This window comes from Melanotaenia boesemani, chromosome 13 (genome assembly GCF_017639745.1).
Source record: "Melanotaenia boesemani isolate fMelBoe1 chromosome 13, fMelBoe1.pri, whole genome shotgun sequence".
In the NCBI taxonomy this organism is placed as follows: Eukaryota; Metazoa; Chordata; class Actinopteri; order Atheriniformes; family Melanotaeniidae; genus Melanotaenia; species Melanotaenia boesemani.
In genome coordinates this window covers 29,235,507-29,256,968 of record NC_055694.1, presented here as the reverse complement: position 1 = coordinate 29,256,968, position 21,462 = coordinate 29,235,507, and the positions used below count along the sequence as shown (strand labels likewise).

Genomic DNA, 21,462 nt, shown 5'->3' with positions numbered 1-21,462 from the left:
CTGTTTATAAATGTCTTAAGGTTCAAGAGAACCTTTAGAAGTTCTTCTTATTTATCTGACCTGCTTTAAAGTATGAACCTTCGCGGACCTTGAGGTCTTCTGGTACCGGCCTTTTGGTTGTTCCCAATGTTCAGACCAAAACCTTTGGGTTGGACACTTTCACCATTATGGCCCCCACCTGTGGAACGTCTTGCCTGAGGGCCTAAGGGCCTCAGAGACTGTTTTTAAAAAGAGGGTTAAGACCTACTGTTTTAATTTAGCTTATAACTAAGTTTTATTCCTGTTCAATTTTTAAATTTTACTAGTTAAATTTTTGTATTTATTTACTTACTAATTTAATTATTTATTATTATTCTTCACATCCTCTACACAACACAGTGAGGAGTGAGCTTACTGTGAGGCTTCGTCAAGTCCAATGCAGGACAGAAAGGAACCAGAGATCATTCCTGCCAGCAGGCATCACTCTCCAGAACATGGCAATATCATCTTCTAATTATTATTGTTTTAATAAAAAAAAAAAAAAAAAAAAAAAAAAAACATGCTACAACATTGTGATTTTCCTCTGGGATAAACAAAGTATTTTATTTTAAGAGAAGTATCTGGAATATGGCAGCCTCAGCTTATTTTTCTTTGACAGCAGTCAGTGCTCACTGAGAAGTGTATGGCATAAAAATAGGAAGTGAATTAAATTCAGTTCAGAGCTGCAGAGGAAACTGAGGTGCTCGTTGTCATGATCTGACGTTTGTGGTTTAAAAAGAGAGAGAGAACGACAGACTGAAGTGCCTTCACGTCTTCTTCTGCCGCCACTACATCTTGACTTCTTCTTGTGGAACAAACTGTGACAAATGGCCTGAAGCAGCTCTTTGCTTCAGTTTACAGCTGATTCATATGTGAGGATGACCAGCAACAACAAATCGGTGATTTCCACTGCGATAAAAGCAGAAATAAAGAGGCATGGATCTCTCCAGACTGCAATCAAAAGACTCTTTAAGCAGTTTGAGAGAGTAGGGGATCAACAGCTGTGCTCTGACCTCAAATTTTCCCTCCAGAGCATTCAAGGTAAGATCATCTTTATTAATCTTTCTGTGTGTTGTTATTACTGAAGAAAGCCACATTTTACTCATCCGCCAACCTAGTGAAACACTTAATTAACTTTTGTCACTTTAAGACAGTGCTCAGCAACACGTTACTTGGTGCGATAAACAGTAAAAGCTGTGTGCAAATCATAGAATAGTTACTTCTTTTCTAAGCTTTATTTCTGTGATGTGAGTTGGTGATTGATATCTACCTCACAGCTTCCTGTGTGTAGCTTTGGGGCATGTGGGGGTGGGGTTGTTCATTTTTAGTGTTTTTTTTTTTATTATAAGGTTAAAAATCCCTCAGTCCCAGCTGCTGTTTAGTAGTAGCATTGGACATTACTGGACACAGGCGACCAATGGCGACATCCCTCAGCAGCCATTGCCATGGCAGCAGGATGAAACTTGCCGTGCGGCCTACTTCCTGTCTACCAATCTGCAACTGGCCTCAAAGCCACTTCCTTTCAGACAAACAGAACTCAGTTACATGATCAGTTTTACATCATTTCCTCTTACGGCTTCTTCCCACTGTTTCTTGTTGAAGTGACGTGTCACTGATGTGTTTCTTTCTTTCCTCCTTTTCATTTTGTTTTACAAAACCTGGTTTGTGCTGCAGCAATGCTGAGATTTAATCTGGGTGGAAGTACTCCAATCTTTGAGTTCAGTCAATATTACTAATAGGAAAATGTCAAAAAACAGCAATAAATGTAAGTTCTGCTTTCAGAAGAAGTATAAAAGTAAAATGATACCACTTTACCTAATGGATTTAGTTACACGTTTCAGGCAGAATATCTTTTTTAATCTTTGATATTTATCTCACAGGTGAAGATGATACTGAGATAAAATCTCAGTGGTTCAGAGGAATATGAATACAAATGTGTCTGTCCATCTTTTGTGTCGAGCATAAATGGGCCTTTAGTCAGCACTAAAAGTGATGTGGATACTGAGGTACTCCAGAAAACAGGCTCAAACTTTATAGTTAATTTTCAGCTTCAATGTGGAAATCTTGATTAACTGAGTTGTTTTCTATTTTTTTATACAGGGACAAAATCTCATCTAGAAAGGTGCAGCCAGATATTTTTTAAAGGATGACTAATTTGGAAACTACTTTAAAATTTACTTCAAAGTGGTGTAGTGATACTGGTGATCCATGCAGGTCTGGAAATTGTTTCTGTCCTCGTCCTCCAGTAGCCTGCATCACTTGGGTGGTCCAATCTGATTTCAGAGATGGTCAAAGCCATCCTGCCCCATGGCTGTCCTAGCCCCTCCCCTGCATCATCGATGATTTCCACACAGCAGCCTATAATGTTCAGCTTGTGAAATTTCAATGTAAAATGGGACCTAACTTTTTGGGCAGGTGACATGATTTACGACAGTCTGCACAGCAGGAACATCTGTACCCAACTGCAAGCAATAGGATGATCGGTGACTTAACTGACCCCAGGAGTGAGATTGTGTGGTTTGTCTCTGTGTTGGCCCTGTGATAGGTTGCTAGATAGCAGCTGAGATGGACTTCAGATAAAGTAAACTGAAGTAAAATTTATAGATGTGAGACTGAGGAAGATTAGAGTGAGGTGAATGAGGACATTTGAATGCAAAGATGTGGTGTCTGCAGCAGCATGGCAGCAGAGGAAGAGATTTAGGGGAAAGACAGGGAGGACAGCTCACAGCGAAGGAGAAATGAAAAATCACCCAGCATGACCACTGCCCTTGGCCACTGGCCATCTGACAACACCTGCCCATGGGTGTGTGTCTGCTTGCTGGAGCTTTGTGTGCATAAGAAAATGGTATTCATGTAAGCGTGTGTGTGACTTCTGTTGAGTGAGGGAGTGTCACAATAATGATTTTCACCTTGCAGCAATGCAAACTGTAGTAAATATCCTACATGTATGTCATGTCCTCACATAGCAAAATGCAGATATTTGACACAAACAGCCGTCATTGCCCTAAAAGTGTTTTAAAGACTTTAAACAAGACACATCTCCATCGCTCTGTGTGACATTTTGCCCTCATTTCTGCTTCTATGTCGGAGGCTGCAGCAGTCCACTCTCAGGTTAGGTTTTGCCTCGAGCTAGAGGCACTTGTCAGAGGTCTTTTGTATTCAGTGCGAGTAGTTATTGGTCTCTGACTGGAGGGGAGGAGGAGCAGGCCGAGCAGGTGTATATTCACATTTTGTATGTCGGGAGGATGGTGGACATATAAGACAAAAGACAGAGGGATGTTTTTTCTGACAGTGATTAACATGAAATTACACCTACTGTTAACTCAGTGATGAATATCTGCATCAGAACCTCTCCTCCATCTCCTGTCATCATTTTTACTTGTGTTTAGTCATGCAAACCATCAGCCAAATACATATGTATATATATATATATATATATATAATCACAATTTCAACTGAACAAATACTGTCTGTTAAATTGGCATTTCTATTACATGTGATGAGGAAAATATTTTGCATTTTTCACTCTTTCACATGTTTTGTAGACCAAACTATTTGAGGCAGAATAATCATTATTGAAAATAATCAATAGTTATAGTTGACCTATATATTTAAACACACATTTATTTTACATAATTATATGTTTAAATTATGGAGGACTGAAACTCCCAAAATAAGAAATAAATACAGAAATATAAAACTGGACCTATAAACAAATTGATATGCCAATAAATAAATTAAAAACATTTTTTCACTTAAGAAACATGTAAGATGTGACAACAAATGCAAATTTCTTTTGTCATTTTCAGTTATTTTAATTAGACATTGTATTATATTTCAATTTATTTACTTTTCTACTTCATTCTCAGTTTAGTTTATTTGTTTAGTGATTTTTTTACATGCCTTCCCTACTTCATTTGTATGCTTACATTTATTTCTTTATTATTTTCCGTTCACATTTTCTTATCCCAAAATCATAAATTTCTGCCTTTTTTTGTCTGAAAATTTTATGTATTTATTAATTACGTTTTTTTATTCAGTCATATTTATGTCCTCATTATTTCCAATCTTGCATTTTCTTTCTCTTTTGTTCAGTCCTATTTATTTGGCATCTCTTTTAACATTCCTTCATCTCCTTCTTCCACAATAGCTCTTAATGCCGGGCTCAAACTGCTGGAGGTTGCAGACCCCTGCACTAAACAAATAAACAGATTTAGTAATACTTTTCTCTTTAAACAGCAAGGTTAATGTTGCTTCTCTTTCTTCTTTCTTAAGTGCCAGACTATTATTCAGATTTCTTGTCTATAAATTCTCTAACTTTGCATTCCTTGGTTGACTGTATAGATCAGTGGTTCTCATACTTTTTCTACCATGCCCCCCTTTGGAGGAATAAACATTCCCATAAATATATGACTTATAACTTTGTAACTAAACCCTGCTCTGTTCTGCAGTTCTTCTTCTTTATATTTTTTGGCAGTTGGCTAAAACGAATCGTGCATTACTGCCACCAAGTGGTCTGGAGTGTGGACCAGAATGTTTCCAAGTCCAAGTTGTCAAAAGATTCGTTTGTCTGCTGCATTTTCCCAATTCCATTTGCCTACCTTGTCATGTTGTCATACCCCCCAGTTTGAATTTAGCTTAGCCTCTTGCGCCTGCACCCTCCGCTACCGGGAGTTAAGGGGTTAACGTCTGGTTTTACGAGTATAACATCAGGTCTGTAAATGTAACTATAAACATGTGTGGTGTCCACAGAAAGTCCAGAATCTCAGCTAACAGCTCAGCAAAACCATTTCTATCACCAACAAACACAGTTAAGACAAAGTCTGAAAAAATATGTAAACACAAACTTCGTCTCCCCGTGTCCACCCGAAGGCGTGAACATTGACAAACGACTCCTCTACTGAAAGCTCACATCTTACAGATTCCAAAACTCTAAGTTTCATCTTGTTATGACCAAGATTCACCGAACCAGTGATAAGTTCTATTGTAAGAACATGAATCAAAGTAGCCTGTACTGTATGCAGATGATGCGACCCACATTGGAGCAAAATACATTTTAAAGAAAATATTCTCATCAAGCAGAAGCATTTCAGCTATTTTTGTCAATAATTAATGTTCTACTCTGGTTTATTGTTGTACACAGAGAAATGTGGGACAGTTATGAGCAACACGGTATGTCACTTTATAGTACACCATATAATAATAAAAAAAACACATAAACAAATTAAAATAGTTTATTTTAAATCCTTTTAATTTAGTTGTTCAAATATTGATGTCCAATATACTGTCATGCTCTCATACTTATGTGTGTACTTCATGCAGAGCACCCACTTGTGCTAATGAACACACATTGTATAGGCAATAGACTACAGATCAATAAACTCACAGGAAACCTCTTTTACTCACACACTCACACACACACACTATTCTGATATCCTGAAAGAGATTACAATGCCGAATGGACCAAAGACAGAGGAGGAAGAGGAAGGACATGGGGGTGATTATTATGCCTCCAGAGCCAGGAAGATTGTAACACCTTAGCAACAAACAAGCCAAGCCTCCTCCTGAGGAGGAGCTACACGCCCACCGACACACTTATTTAGTCAAACAGCTGCAGACGGATGAAGAATAAGGATCTAATGGTTCTGGCTGACATGTAAATCAAACAGACACATGGAATTCACATCCTGTCCCTCATTTCCAGCCAGATCCCCTTTTCCTGCCCTTTTTTATTCCCGAATAACCCCATCACAGATCTTTCCTCTACAGCCTCCTGTCACTGAGCAGATCCAGCTTATATGCGCACTGCCGTTTCACCACCAACCGTTAGCCCCCCCTTTCCCTCTTCTGCTCACACAGAGAAAAAATGGAGGGGAGGGGATGGAAATGGGATGAGCAATAAAAAACAAAACCCTGCAAAGTGTGAAGGGAGCAGCCGGAGAAGCAGTGAGGGAGAAAATAAAGGAGGGGAAGCAGCATCTTTCTGCATTGTATGGATTACATGTTAGATTGAGGAGGGGCATACAGAGGGAGGAGCCCCAAAGAATTCTGTCAGTGTGTTGGTGAGAGAAGAGCTAAGCATGTCTGAGGGTGTGATCTGCTTCGGACTGGCTGAACCTGTGTGACGGAGTGTCTGTCAGAGGCTTCGGAGCCGGTGGTGGAGCTGCTGGAGAGCTGACCCCCACTCCCCAGCAGCCTCCTGTGGACCAGCTCCGTGTTGTCATGCTCAGCGTCTGATGTTTTTAAAGGACACAGGCTGCCCAGAAGCCAGGAGAGGGGCGTGATGGCCGGATGGAACCTTACTCATTCATGCATCTCCAGATATTTGCTTGGACTTCTGCTGGCGTCCCCTCCTGATTCCCTCCACCCACCCCTTAGCGAGGCTATCTGCCTTCCTGAATGGAGACCGCTGTACCCACACATGTGAGGATCACTGTGACAGCCCATGATCTGGATCAGACTGCCTTCATCGCACTGCTTTTAGACGATACCTGCAGATTTCTAAAGAATTTACCTATTCACTCATCAGCTGCTCTTCTTCTCATCCTCCATGATTTTAACACAGACAGCAGCTCTCCTGATCTGAATCTGAGCTGACTGATGCTGTCAATGACCAGGATGGACTGAGTTACATGTCAGATGGGGACGCATCACATTAAGATAAGGTGAAGTAAATAAATACCATCAGAGATGATTCATCTGACATGGTAATGAAGATTTATTTGCCTCATTAGCTGCATGCTTACAGGAAGAGATTTGAATGCTTCTAGGGACAAAAGACTGACAGCGTACTGAAGGTTACCAGGAGTGGATTTTGTTTTTGTTCTTTTTCCATAGAAATAACAATTACAGTCAGATCAGAAATCTATAATTGAAATAAAGAAGGTCAGAGACTGGAATCTGGGGGATGGATGATGAAACCATAGAGTCTTCCAAGGAGAAACTTCATCTCCCTCCATGTAAATTTTTAGTTTCCGTTGTGCTGTTAGATTCTCTCTCACCCAACCACGCTGCAGATGCTCTGTCGTTCATGTTCAGTCTGGTTGAATTAATCCACGGTGTCTTCTAAAGCCTGGCCACATGAGTGGAGGCGGCGCCCTGCAGCAACGCACTACCTACCTCATTTCCCTCACCTTGGTGAAGGTAGAGGCTGTGGAGGAGAATGGAGGAGAGGGCAAGAACGCCTCCCAGGGGATGGAGGTGGAGGGTGGACAAGAAGGGAGGATGAGAGTGGAGACTGAAGGTGGAGCTCCTACTCAGACTGAAAATGGGGCTGGAGTGGCTGGAGGAGACAGCAGAACATCCCCCCTCCCAACAGATAGCCTGACTCCTCATGTTGATGTTGGAAGTAAAGGAGGTAAAAGGCCTCCATGTGAGCTCCTGATCTCTGTTCCTTCAGAGACAAGGACAGTTCAGAAGTCTCCAGTCATAGCTGCGAAGATGGTTGTCACCCAAGAGGCAAAGCAAAGCAGATCTCCATCACTGGAGGTGGTAGAGCCCAGCCAGACCCCCACCAGAACGAGTCTCCCAATTCGTCCAGCAGGACAGCGTCCCGTGAGTCTCCTCAAATCTCACAGCAGTGTTGCCACCCGTGGTCGTGAATCCAGAGAGGGCCGAGAGCGAAGCCCTACTTCAGCACAGAGCCTGGATCGAAAGGACTGCCGCGGGCTGACGCGCTCGCCAGGCCCCTGCCGTGCCTCCTGGGCTGAGGCAAGCCGGTCTGAAGGATGGAGGGATGTTCGAGATGAGGCTCAAGCTGAAATGCCTCAGGACACTGGAGTTGGAGTGGCAGCAGTGATGAGGGACATCCCCAGGAAGGAGAGACTAAAAACAGGCTCAACCTCTCTACCTGCACCTACAACACAGGTCTCTAAACCGGCTCGTAAAGGTAAAAGCCGTACGCTGGATAACAGTGACCTGAACAGCCTGTCTGAAGACCTGGGGCTGGCGAGGGAAGCCCAGCAGGGCCAGCGAGGCTCTGCCAAGGACAGGAAGATGCTCAAGTTCATCAGTGGCATTTTCACAAAGAGCAGTTCAGGGGCCATGGGGCCATCCTGCACAGCACCTCCAGTTTATATCCAGAGAGATTCCAGTGAGGAGGAAGGTATGAGGTCACATTACTCACTACACCACTGTCACCAGCTCTAAACCCACAGCCATGGCACAAAATTGACTTCTCCACCTGTACAGAGGCATCCATTTAACATTTTCTTGACTAGTCCCCCCTGTACAGGGGGTAGCATGAGATACTACAGTAAAGAAGATGTTTGCAGACACTAGGAAGCAGATATTCTAACATATACCATACCAAAATGACAATGAGAACCTCAGCCAAAAGAATCCTAAGTATTGGCATCCAAGCCAAACACAGTTCAAACCCCAAGTCATCATATATAAATGTAAGAAAACCATGAGAACAGCTCACAAAGATGTCTGTCTCATCCCTGTGGGACAAAAACTTGCTGTTTTGAGGTGAAAAGTTTTATTCCTGCCTTTGTTTGAATTTAATCAGGAAGGTTCCGGTAGTTTCCATGGAGATAAAGGGGGTTTTACAGTGAAGTATTCAGTCTTTCTATTATTTACTATCTTGGGCTTCACTTCTTACTGGATCCTGTTTCTAAAGTAAATTTGGGGGCAATCCCTCGATTTTCCTGATTCTGACCATTGATAGAGGTGTCTATCATCAACATCATAACATTAAAATAAATATATAAATAAATAAAAATAAAATAAAACATTGACTGATGGCTTCTTGAAATATTTACCAGTGTAACACTTCTATTAAAACACCTGGAAAACTTTCACTTTTTGCTTCTACTGTAGCAGAGATCCTCATTAGACATTATTTTACTAATTTCTAGGACTACTTTACTCATTCCTAGGACCATGTTACTAATTAATATGATTATATGACTACTTCCTATGACTACTTCACTAATTCCTAGGACTATTTTACTAATTATTATGACTACTTTTCTAATTCACCCGACATCTTTACTGCATCTGGACTGAATTTGGAATCCTGGATGGATTGGCCTGCTATCCTTTGGTTTTCACTGAAAGTAATGTGGTTTTCTTTTAGGAAAAGATAAACATTTACATTTTGTACTCTGTTCCAGGTTAATTTACTCTGACAGATTAATACATATCTTGATTCTGGCACTTTTGTAGTAATCTCACATGCTTCAGCTTTCTTTAGAGACCAAGATTATACATACAGCCCGTGTAGTTGTGAATCTATATTTAATTTATTTTGGGTAGGCTATGTCATTTCAGATAGGAGGCAAAGATAACAGACCTTGTCAAGAAGAGGTTAAAACCAGGCGTGCTGGGACTGGGTGGGGTTGCTGTTTATAAAGAACCTTTGAAAGTGGAGATTTTTACAGACTGTCATTCTGTCATGTGTTTGAGGAAGATTTTCTTGACACTATGTATGACTGGAAGCTGATGACATATGATGCTCTTGGATCTGAGAACTGACAATAGAATAATCTCAGACAGTCTTAATCTAATTCTTTTGAAAGCGTGGGCTGATTTCACCCACACCGACACACTTAGCAACCTTCCCAGCATGGGATTAAATCTCATAATAAAGCCAAAGGGGAGAGGAGATAGTGGCTAACCACAGATGGATTGCTCTGCTCCAGTTGATTTCTGTTTTCAGCTATACATCCTCAGAGCTGGAAGGGTTGGAAAGGAGGGGGAGAGAGACACAAGGTAATATTTATTCATTCCAAGTGAAAACATTTAAATCCCATCTTTGATATTCCACCCACTGGAGCTTCATTTCTCCCTCTCTCCCTCTTTGTTCCTGTTGGCTTTTATCTAAATTTATGTCAGAAGCATACATGTGGCATTTCTCAGCTTCCTCTTTGCAGTATGTGTGTTTTAGTGACATGTTTGCTCGGAGACGAGGCGAGTGTCTTTTATGTATTCATTCACTCATTGTGTATTCACACTGTTACACATGCACACTGTGGATTTACTCAGTAGTAAGAACAGCCCTGCCGACCGCGCACACATCTCTCAGGGCAGGAGGAAGTGTTGCCATGGCAACCGTCAGGACTGCTGCTTCTGCTGCTGCTACAGAGGTAGAGCCGGATGAAACAGAGGGTGGAGGAGGTTTATGAGTGTGTGCGTGTTTGAGTGAGAGAGAGAGAGAGAGAGAGAGAGAGAGAGAGAGAGAGAGAGAGAGAGAGAGAGAGAGAGAGAGAGAGAAAGTATTGACTCATGACTTTAAAAAACCCAGAGTTGAGTCATAAATTTGAACATGAGAGTTGTTGTGGAGTGCCAGTGATGGCTTGGAGAGATATCTGCAGGAATCTATGGCTGAAGCTGCAGAGAGACTGCACTGTCTGATCAGTGTTGGCACCAGCAGCAGGTCATGAAAAGAGCTTTTCAGTCAGGAAGACACACAAAGGCAGACAAACTGTGTGTGTGTGTTTCTGTAACAGGAGTTATCCTTTATGCAAAGGACCAGCCTACAGCAGCGGCTCTAATTTAAGCCCATTTTCTTGACTGAAGCTGCATTCATGTGATGCTCACTTGGCTTCTACACGATAGCAGTGGAGCAAATCTTTTAGGGCACATTCACACCAGGATAGTCTGGGGTACTTTGTTCGATACTCTGAAAAAATTTACACTTTTGTTTGGTTTAGTTTGCTTTCACACTGCACTTTACTCAAGCAGACCATGTCACGCAGTTGCAACAGCTGCTTGCTAGGGGGAGGCGTTCTCAAAAAAGGCAGATTGAAATAAAGCACCCGGCCAGCCTTCCAAGGTATGTGAACTAAATGTCATTAAAAAGAATCTTGGCAACGGCGTGCTAAAGCAGATCCTCTACCACCCAAAACTAAATAATGTCGTACAGTACAGCTCCGTTGTCTTCAGCTTCCAGCCGCAGCTGGAAAACCGTTTTCAGCATATTATCAGAGACCTGCAGCCTTTGAGAAAAGAGGAACCCTCAGCTTTCATAAACTTGACAAACGCAAGACATACTGTATGGTCTTGCATGCTTTTTTTTGTTTTGGTTTTTACTTATTCAGTTGGGCTGATTATTGCACTTTTATGAAGTCCTATACTTTTTATTGGACAAACAATTCTGAAAAAAATACGTCCACAAAAAAATTGATAAGTGACTTAATGAAAAGATAAATAATGTTTAAAGGTTTTGTCAAATTTTTTAACTCAGTGAAAAAATTTGAATGATGTACTATGAACTGAACTAGTTTATTTTAAAATTTGTGAACTGAACTTTGAACTAGTTCATGTATAAACTGAACTTTTCCAACACTGGAGATTGATTCATGCTGTATTTTACATCATTACTGGACCTTGCAGGAATAAATGTCTACATCATCAAGAAATGCACTGAAACACACAGCTTAAGTAGTACAGTTTATGAAGGAAATCTTGCCTTCTCACTGCACCTGTCAACATGTACGCAAAGTGTGTGTGAAGCAGCATGTGCACTTGAAAAGATCGCAATATTATTTATACTGTAATGGCAATGTACTCTATTTATTCTATTCTAACAGTAGGAGGAAAACTCACAGTTGCTAAGTGTTGAACTTTCTGGCATAATATATATCGGTCTGTCCTATTATCTATGACCATTATTGGTATTTCCAATACAAACATTACAGCTTGTGCCACTGTCATGTTAGTTGATGAAATGTAGTCATGCTCTGGATCGCCTCTTCCAACAGCAAATTGGAATAGCAACGCATGTCTGTTTATTTGTTGTCTGTGAGCTGGCCAGCATCTGTTAGCACCAATAGAGAGCATTGATAAGCCCAGTGATGCAAGATTCCCGTGCTTTGGAAAATTTAGAACTGGTTTCTGAATGGAACCAGGTTTCAATTCCCATCCCTACTCACCACTCAGAAATTACACACAAAAAAAGAACTAATAAGCATGCCTTTGGACTCCGATCAAATTAGTTTTATCATCAAGAGGATGAATTTTCATCATCAGGTTGAATACTTTTTGTGGTATACTCCAGTGTTTCCCACAGACCAGGTGGCAATTTGTGGTACTCTCCTGGTGCCGGTGAGGGAATGGAGTGTGACGGTGTTGTGGTGGTCAGTGGAGTCGGTCATCGGAGTGTATGTAAAGTGTGTGCAGCAGGCGGCACTCAAACACACATTTTCTGAGCTGCCATATTAAATATACACCTGTATGCTTATCTATTGTTCTTCAGAGTCACCTGCTGAGACAGTTTTATATCTACAAGAAACATTTGCAATTATTCAGCTCAATTTTAATTCTTTTAAATATATTCTTTAAGATTAAAAAACTAAGAGAGCCAATCGGTTTCCAGCAGCATTACCCAAAGTAAACAACTGTTGATAAAAATATATCATTGGTTGTTTTTCTTTATTTTTTCTTTACATTAGATGATCACTTTAGTTGTAATGATCAAGCCAATATTTTATAAAATCTAGACCTTAAAAAAAGGTGTCATTAACGCAGCCTTTTTCCTGGTCAGTGCCCCTGCCTTGGCCATCCATTAAAACCTTTTTTTAGACCCTCCCCTGTATATCCAAAGTATAAATCCTTTCTACCACCTGTCAGCTTCTTTGTTAGAGAAGAGTTCAGACAAAAACAATAGTTTGGGGTAAATATGTGTCGGTTTGAACCATGAACCTCTAGTTTCCTCTTCAGAACCACTGGCTGTTTGTTTTCTCTAATTGTGCTTCACTTTTTACACAGATTACAACTTTAGTTTAATAATCAGTTCATTATTATAAAGCGTCTCATTTACATGTGCCACCATTTCCTGAGTCTGTGACCCTGCCTGATCCAAACCTTATGTTTTTGGTTTTGTTTTTTAAGTCTGTTTTCTTGGATTTCTTTAAGGTTTTGTGCACAACACAAAAGGATGACATGGGACCCCTTTCCTGTGGGCCCACCAACCACTGGAGGGGCCATGGGGATTGGGTGAGCTATGTGGCGATCCTCAGCTGCAAAAGCTAGCTTTAGGAATGTGAGCTGGTGCGCAAGGACGAGCAGTTTTGGCTAGATATAGTTGGATTCACACACTGCTTGGGCTTTGGAATCAGTCTCCTCAAGAAGTCTTTCACTCTGAAGTTGCTCCCAATGAGATGCATCAGGCAGATGTGGGCATACTCGTTCCCCCCTGGCTTGGTGCCTGTACATAGGGTTTTACCCCAGAGTATGAGGAGTGGGGGGTTCCTGACTGTTGTTTGTGCCAACGCACCAAAGTTCAGAGTACCCACCCTTTTTAGAGTCCTTAGGTGGAGTGCTGGAGAGCACTCCTTCTGTGGACTCCCTCGTTCTGCTGCAGGACTTCAGTGCTCACTTCACTGACAGTGAGACCCTGAGGGGTGTGATTGGGAGGAATCCCAAACTTGTTGGCAGATGCCGGAAATGGGGGATGCTGTCAAGCTGAAGAAGGCATACTACTGGACCTTGTGACCTGTGGGACTCCTGAGGCTGTTGTTACCCCTTTTTTATACTGGGTGCGTGTGCGTCACGTGCTTCACCACCGTTTTGTTCCGACCTGCGTGGCGTGGCATTTTATACCAGGAGCATGTCAGGCAGTACACCTAGCGGGATCTGTGAAATCACAAAATCACAGGATAAGAGGAGAATTTTGTGATTCTCCACTTCCAGGATAAAAGTCATGTTGTCTATAATGGAAAAAACAAAAAAAAAAAAAAACAACAACAAAAAAAAAAAGAAAACACTGAGACCCCCTGACCGGTTAAAATCTGCACGAGGACTTTTAGTTTAAAAAATACCGGAAGCACTGCTCCCGTGTCTGATTTCCTGACTGCCCCTATCTGAACTACTGAATTGATGCATTCTGGGTGCGTGAAGCGTCAAAAATGGACTCAGCGCGTAAATTTAGCGGAGCGCCACGACAAGGCGCTTCTGAGACGCTTCTGATACGTGCTGTGGTGCACCTGGTACAAAACAAACCATTGACTAAATCTGCTCAGCCGTAATGTGCCGCAAATGCACCTGGTATAAAACATAGTTTTTTTTTTTTTTTTTTTTCCTCCTGTCAACTTTATTTATATCGGAGTTAACAGGCTATCTAGCCTCCTTCTTCTGCTCCTCCTCTTCCTCCTCACTTTCTTTTTTTTATTTTATTACATACAAAATGATACATACAATGAAGAACATGGATAACATACAATGAACAAAACAGAGGATAATACAAATCCATATCTGCCCAAAATTGTTTGGTATGAAGACAATGGAAAAATAAATGAGCAATAGTCTCTTTGTCAGTTTTGCAAAACACACAGACATCATCCATATTTATTTTGAATCTTTCAGGAGTTTTCCTAACAGGATAAATTTGAAGTAAAATTTTATAAGAAACTTCTTTTACTTTGTTATTAATACAATAATTATAAGTAACTTTATTTGCTTTTTCCCACTGAAAATCTCTCATGGTAGAGTACCAAGAAAAATTTGCAGCAGGTGAAATCGAGTAGGACACTTCGTTCATTTGTTGGTACAGCGTTTGTCAGTGATATCAACATCACCAATTAGTTAAAAAAAAAAAAAAATCAGTGTTAGTCTCTTTGAATGAAGTATTTCTCAAAATATGGAGAGAGCCTGTGGGTATTGCATTCAAGATAACAGCGTATTCTTTAGTTGTAACATATAAATTAAATTTTTGGATGAATTCTAAATATGTCAGAAATACACCATCCAACAACTGACCTACTTACAGAATTCCTTTTTCAGGCCATGGCAGATAAAACAGGGATTTATTCTTATAAAGAATGTCTTTGTTGTTCCAAATATTATTTCTATGGGGGCTGAAGTTATGCTTATAAATCAGCAACCAAGATGAAAGAGCTTGTTTGTGGAAGTCAGCTAAATTTAAAGGGATTTTACCAACAGAAAAATTACATTTCAACAATAAAAACAGCCTTTAGTTACCGGTGAGCCAAGCAGAGTGCAGCTGTGGCACTGCTGAGGCCAAAACTCGGTCATGGGAGAAGTTTGGTGAGGCCTTGGAGAACCACTTCCAGATGGCTTCAAGGAGATTTTGGTCCTCTGTCCGGCAGATCAGGAGGGGAAGCAGTGCTTCTCTGCTTAAGCTGCAGCCCCAGCGACTGACCCCAAATAAACCGATTGTTATTATTAGGGTCCGAGCCATACAAAGTATGGCGAGACCCTATTGTAGTTGAAATGTTTATTCTCCTCCTTCTAAGCGCCTTAAAGCCATATTTGACCCCCTAAACACCCATGAAAAGTTGTGAAATTCGGCACACACATCAAGCCCCGAGCAAATTTCCATATTCTATGGTCCGCATACACTTCAATGCACAAATGGCTCAACAGTGCCACCTAGAGACCAAAAAAATCCCCAAATGAATGGGGTCCCAAAAGTCTACTTCGACGTAGGAAGACGAAACTGGGCACACACGTGTATCACCCCGAGTCGAGCAAAAAAGTCAATGAAACACCTGTTGCCATGGAAACGGGGTGCCCGCCATCTTGGCGTGTGTGGCCATTTTTTTGCCATTTTTTCCACTTTACACACATCGTATTTGAACGAACTAGTCTGAGGGGATTCGTGCGACTGACTCGAAACTTGGTGGGAAGCTTCCTGACAAGTTGGGGACCAAACGCTATTCAAATCTTTCTAATAGCAGAAAGCGTGTTACCGTGGCAACCGACGGAAAATGACCTTCTCGTCATGAAACACGGTTTGCTCATATCTCCATAGAAATACATGGGATCTGCACCAAAGTCCACAGTATTCATACCTGTGACACCCCAAGTCCAGCAAAGAAGTCAATCGAACACCTGTTGCCATGGCAACGGGGTGCCCGCCATCTTGGATTTCACTGCCATTTGAACGAACTAGTCTGAGGGGATTCTTGCGACTGACTCCAAACTTGGTGGGAGCCTTCCTGACAAGTTGGGGACCAAACGCTATTCAAATCTTTCTAATAGGAGAAAGCATGTTACCGTGGCAACCCACGGAAAATGACCTCGCCAAGAAACACGGTTTGCTCATATCTCCATAGGAATACATGGGATCTGCACCAAAGTTGACAGGATTCATATGTGTACCACCCCAAGTCCAGCAAAGAAGTCAATTGAACACCTGTTGCCATGGCAACGGGGTGCCCGCCATCTTGGATATACGCATCGTATTTGAATGAACTACTTTGAGGGGATTCGTGTGACTGACTCCAAACTTGGTGGGAAGCTTCCTGAGAAGTTGGGGACCAAACGCTATTCAAATCTTTTGAATAGGAGAAAGCTTGTAACCGTGGCAACCGATGGAAAAAGCCTTCTCGCCATGAAACACGGTTTCCTCATATCTCCATAGGAATACATGGGAACTGCACCAAACTTGACAAGATTCATACTTGTTGGGTCCTTCATGCATTACACCACCTGTTGTCATGGCAACATAGCATGTTAGCTAGCATATTAGCATAATAGCTAAAAATGCTAACTAGGTATGTCAACATTTCAGATTCTCAGCAGGGTGTTTTACCATGTTACCTACCATGTTACCAGGTTACCTACCATGCTAGGAAAAGGTGTATGAGACGGGTGGCGGGGTCCAGGACGCTCGGACCCGATGGATGCCGCTTGCGGCTTTAATTATTATTATTATTATTATTATTTTTATTTTTTTTTATATTGTTGTTGTTGTTGTTGTTGTTGTTGTTGTTGCTGCTAACTGTACTTTTTTATTTAGTAATGAATCCCTGTCATCAAAACAGTCAACTTTCTGGCACCATCATTCCCTTTTGGACTAAAACTTTTTTACTTTCAACATTTTTAAAATCAGTCTGTTCAGAGTTTGTTTCACTTCACCACCTTGTTGTTGTCCCACCCATCATTCAATCACACAGTAGAAGAGGGATTTATTAACCCTCTCTTCTATCCCCGCACAGGCCCTTAAAAAGGCTTTTATTCTTATTGTACATGCTCTGAACGAGGACTCTGTGGCTTTGCCTTGCTGACTGTTTTTCTGTCTGTTTCTCCAGTAAACATTGCCAACAGCCAGGAGTGGACATTGAGCAGATCCATCCCAGAGCTGAGACTGGTGAGTGTTGGACCCCCTGTACCATTTGCACATCAGAAAATGGAGGATTGTCTCTATTGGCCATAAATCATGTCAAACAATTGATTTACTTTTTTTTCAACTTTGTCAGAGGTTGGGAAGTGGTGGGGTGAAGATTTTAAACGTGAGCAAATATCAACAAGAATATTTTTGGAATAAATGGAACTGATGATTATCTATGAAATGTAGTATCGCTTACCCAGTGGTGTCATAGATGGAGTTATATTAATATCCTTTATTAAAACACTTAAACTGTAATTATTCTTCATTCCAAGTAGAAATACTGTCAAGTGTCAAAAGTGAAATTGTGAGCAAAAAATGTGCACGATGAGGGGATTCATATTCAACCCTGAAATCCTTCCATACATGAACTATTGTTGCTGTCAGATGTTAATCGCCCTGAAACTGTGGACCTCCAGAGCCCTTCAAGTCCTGAGAGGTGGTGCTTCTTCTCCTGAGCGAAGTGTCGACAGTATATGCACAGCAGAAATGCTGTTTATTTTATTTTATTTTATTTTAGTTTAGTTTAGTTTAGTTTTTTGTGTAAGATTATGGAGGCATATTGCATTCATAGAAAAAGCTGAAAAGCTCAGTTTTTCTGAATTAACAAGATAATTGTTAGCAAAGATGTCCACCATGATAAGAAATGTCTTCAGTGCTGAAAGCTGCTACTTCAGGACTTCATTTACCACAACAGCTGCTTCATAGAACTACTAATTTATTAAGAGTCAGAGAATGACAACCACATATTGTGACTTTACTCTGCTTATTAATTTAACAATTTTAATCATGTTTACAACTTGAAATGACACAACAAAAGCTGAAAATGTGCACGAATGAGACCTGAAAAAGGGAGTACTGAGACCTCATGACCCTCAAATTCTAATCTCATTTTTTTCTGCACAGTTAAGTTGTAGGTAGTGATGGTAAATGGTACCGAGGCCTCAGAGCTTAAATCACTGCCTCTAAAACAGAGCGATTCTAAAAACTGTTGGAACATTTATCAAAACACCACTGTCATATGACCGATAGCATCCAAAGATTCAAACCTCATCACTGCTTTTTTTACAGTGTGTTTTGTGGGCTTGACAGCTTTAAGTGGCATCTTTAAAGGTTTTCTTTACTGGACTAAAACATCATGCAAAGAACAAGATGTTTCCTTTTTATTATCCAAACACCTTTATCAGAACAGCCATGCAGTCTTTTCTAAATGTTTATTGCTAACAATAAAGATATATATAAATATCATATAAAGCTTTTATATCATCTGTAGTTGGAACACACACACACACACACACACACACATTATATATAAATATATAGTGTGTGTGTGTGTGTCTTCCAACTACAGATGATATAAAAGTTTTATATGATATTTATATGATATAAAAGATTTGTATACCTATATATACTTGCGGGGTGTCTGTGTAAGGTTGTTACGGTGTCACCACCTTATGCTCAACATAGGTCTGCAGAGGCTCAACACACACCTCATCCAGAGCTGACATGCACCCCCTAGTTGCAGGGCAGTTCTGCAGAAGTACTCCCTTGTGATTGGTCAGTTTACTGTGGAAGAGAAACTACAACATGACGCCATAACCTTATGCTTGATTACAAGAGCACATTTTACCAGCGTCAGCTGCGGTGACCCTACCGTATGCAGATGATGCGCAAGTATAAATAGTTTAGTTTAAAATAGTTTATAAATAGTATAAAAGTTAAGACTGAAACTGCTAGTGGTTGCCATGGCTTAAGTCAGCTCAGTGAGACTGAAGCCTCAAAGCTTTGAATCTGGTTTTGGTACATTCACAAGGAAAAGCCTCACGGGGCTTCTCCTGCACATCACTAGTTATAGGTTTACAGTAAGAATATAGAGTCCTATGGCTAATGGCGCTCGCGCTGTCATCGCGGTGGATAAACTGTTTATTAATGGACAACTGTACCGCGACCCGGACGTCACTCCGTGGCTCTTCTGATCCCAGGTGCTGTATGTCAATCTCTCCAAATGATCACTCTTAACTCGCCATTATAGATCACTGACAGTAGAACACACTGCTCGTCTCACCACAGCCTCTACATCTAGATCGATGTATTTTTTTCTGTTTTGTTTTTATATTTCACACAAATACTTTTCTCACTTTTCACTATCTTTCACGCTTTCACTGTTAATTGTAATCCAGCTCGTAATATCAGCAGCGCACGCGGCCGGTCGAAAAACCGTCAGGACGCACAGCCGCACCATACATGATAAATATAAACACTCGCGTTTTATGTATGAGAGAACACGCATTAAGGTACATATACGGACATTTAACATACGGACAAACGCGCGCAATCAGGCTGCATGCAAACACGCGCGAACACGCAAGAGGGGCGCACAAAGACACACGCGTCAGTAACACGCATGAAGCATTAAACCGTTCACAATAACCATGTTAAAAATCGTCTGTTGGAATGTACATGGAGCCGGTTCCAGGGAGAAGAGGTTGAAGATCTTTAATAAATTACAGGAGCTGCAGGCTGACATTGTCTTACTACAAGAGACTCATTTAACAAACTCAACCATAGACCTTCTTCAAACAGCTCAGTTTCCTCATGTTTACTCAGCTTGTTACAATTCTAGGCAAAGAGGAGTAGCTACTCTTATTAATAAGAGACTAAATTTTGACATAGATAGCACAGTAGCGGATCCGGAAGGCAGATTTCTGATAACTTTATTATCTATTTGTAATATCAAACTATGTATTACCAATGTGTACGGCCCCAATGCAGATGATCCCTCCTTTTTCCACTCCCTGTTTGCTACACTCCAGAATTATTCAGATAACAGAATAGTGCTAGCTGGTGATTTTAATGTAGTCTTGACTGAACAAGATCGCTGCAGCACATCAGGTAGTCATCGAGTCTGGCAGTCGTCAGAAACTATCAAACAGTACATGAAGGATTTTGGTCTTTGCGATGCTTGGCGCTCTCACCATCCTAAACTAAGAGAATACACCTTCTTCTCTTCAGTTCACCACTCCTTCTCTAGAATAGATTATATATTAAATAGTAACTCACTAATGGGCGACATTTCAGAGACTCAGATACATCCAATCAGCATTAGCGATCACGCACCAGTTTCATTCACTCTGAGAAACAAAAATAATAAACCGATTGGTAAAAGCTGGAGATTTAACACCTCTTTATTGAAAGATCCTGAGTTCATTGATTATTTTAAAAAAGAATGGTCAATTTATATAGAAAAAAATGACATGCCTGAAACTTCAGCGTGTCTCCTATGGGAAGCAGGAAAAGCAGTAATGCGAGGGAAAATAATTTCCTTCTCCTCACATAAGAAGAAGAAGGAAACAGCAAGAGTTTTAGAATTAGAACTCAGGATTAAATCATTGGAGGAGGCTTACCGCATTTCCCCCGAAGAGCACACAATGAATAATATAAGGAAAACTAAATTGCAGCTTAAAGAAATTATAGATAAAAAAACACAGTTTTTAGTGCAAAGACTTCGCTTGGAGAACTTTGAACACAGTAACAAATCTGGAAAGTTTTTAGCAAATCAACTAAAAACAAACAAGGAGAAAACAACAATCTCCTCTGTTAAAGATCAAGACGGAAACATCAGCCATGACCCAGACAAGATAAATGACACGTTTAGAAGCTTCTATAAAACATTATATGAATCACAGATTAATCCAACAGATGAACATATTGAACAATTTTTAAACAACATTAATCTACCAAAACTAAAAATGAAAATAAAATAAATTTAGATGCACCTATTACTGTAGATGAACTCCACGAAGCTCTCCAACATATGCCCAACAATAAAGCCCCGGGTCCAGATGGTTACTCAGCAGAATTTTACAAGGAATTCTGGACAACGCTAGCTCCTACATTTTATAATATGTTGTTAGAAATACAGGAAAAACAAAAAATACCGCAAAATATGAACTTAGCTAATATAACACTATTGCTAAAACCAGGCAAAGACCCCACACTTCCATCCAGTTACCGTCCCATATCTTTAATAAATGTAGACCTGAAAATAATTAGTAAAGCTCTTGCCAGAAGGATAGAAAAAATAACCCCTCTTATAATACATCCGGACCAGACAGGTTTTATAAAAGGTCGACATTCATCTACTAACACACGTAGACTAATTAACCTCATTGATTACTCTACTTTACATAATCTAGAATCCACAATCATTTCTCTAGATGCAGAAAAAGCCTTCGACAGGGTAAACTGGAAGTTTCTATTTGCAACACTAGACAAATTTGGGTTTGGACCTTCTTTCATAGAGTGGATTAAAATATTATATAATAACCCAAATGCATGTGTGAAAACCAACGATCAAACTTCTTCAA

At 40.6% G+C, this 21,462-nt stretch overlaps 1 protein-coding gene and 1 long non-coding RNA gene across 7 annotated transcripts in view; one reads left to right on the top strand and one right to left on the bottom strand.

Moving 5' to 3' along the window:
- The first annotated feature begins 756 nt into the window (after positions 1-756).
- The window catches only part of agap2 (ArfGAP with GTPase domain, ankyrin repeat and PH domain 2), a 41,560-nt gene continuing 20,854 nt past the window's right edge, over positions 757-21,462 (top strand). For 3 of the 6 annotated variants that reach the window (XM_042004218.1, XM_042004217.1, XM_042004215.1), the window contains exons 1-2: positions 6,012-8,122; positions 17,019-17,077. In XM_042004218.1, coding sequence (XP_041860152.1) covers positions 7,099-8,122; positions 17,019-17,077 — 1,083 coding nt within the window. In that variant the 5' untranslated portion in view covers positions 6,012-7,098. Of the gene's footprint in view, positions 1,060-6,011; positions 8,123-17,018; positions 17,078-21,462 lie in introns of those variants that run through there. The other 3 variants (XM_042004220.1, XM_042004219.1, XM_042004216.1) reach the window with 2 other exon arrangements.
- LOC121651800 lies at positions 15,529-16,233 on the bottom strand. Its single transcript, XR_006012493.1, has 2 exons — positions 16,204-16,233; positions 15,529-15,589 (listed from the first exon to the last, which is right to left on the bottom strand). It is a non-coding gene; the product is annotated as an uncharacterized LOC121651800 (long non-coding RNA).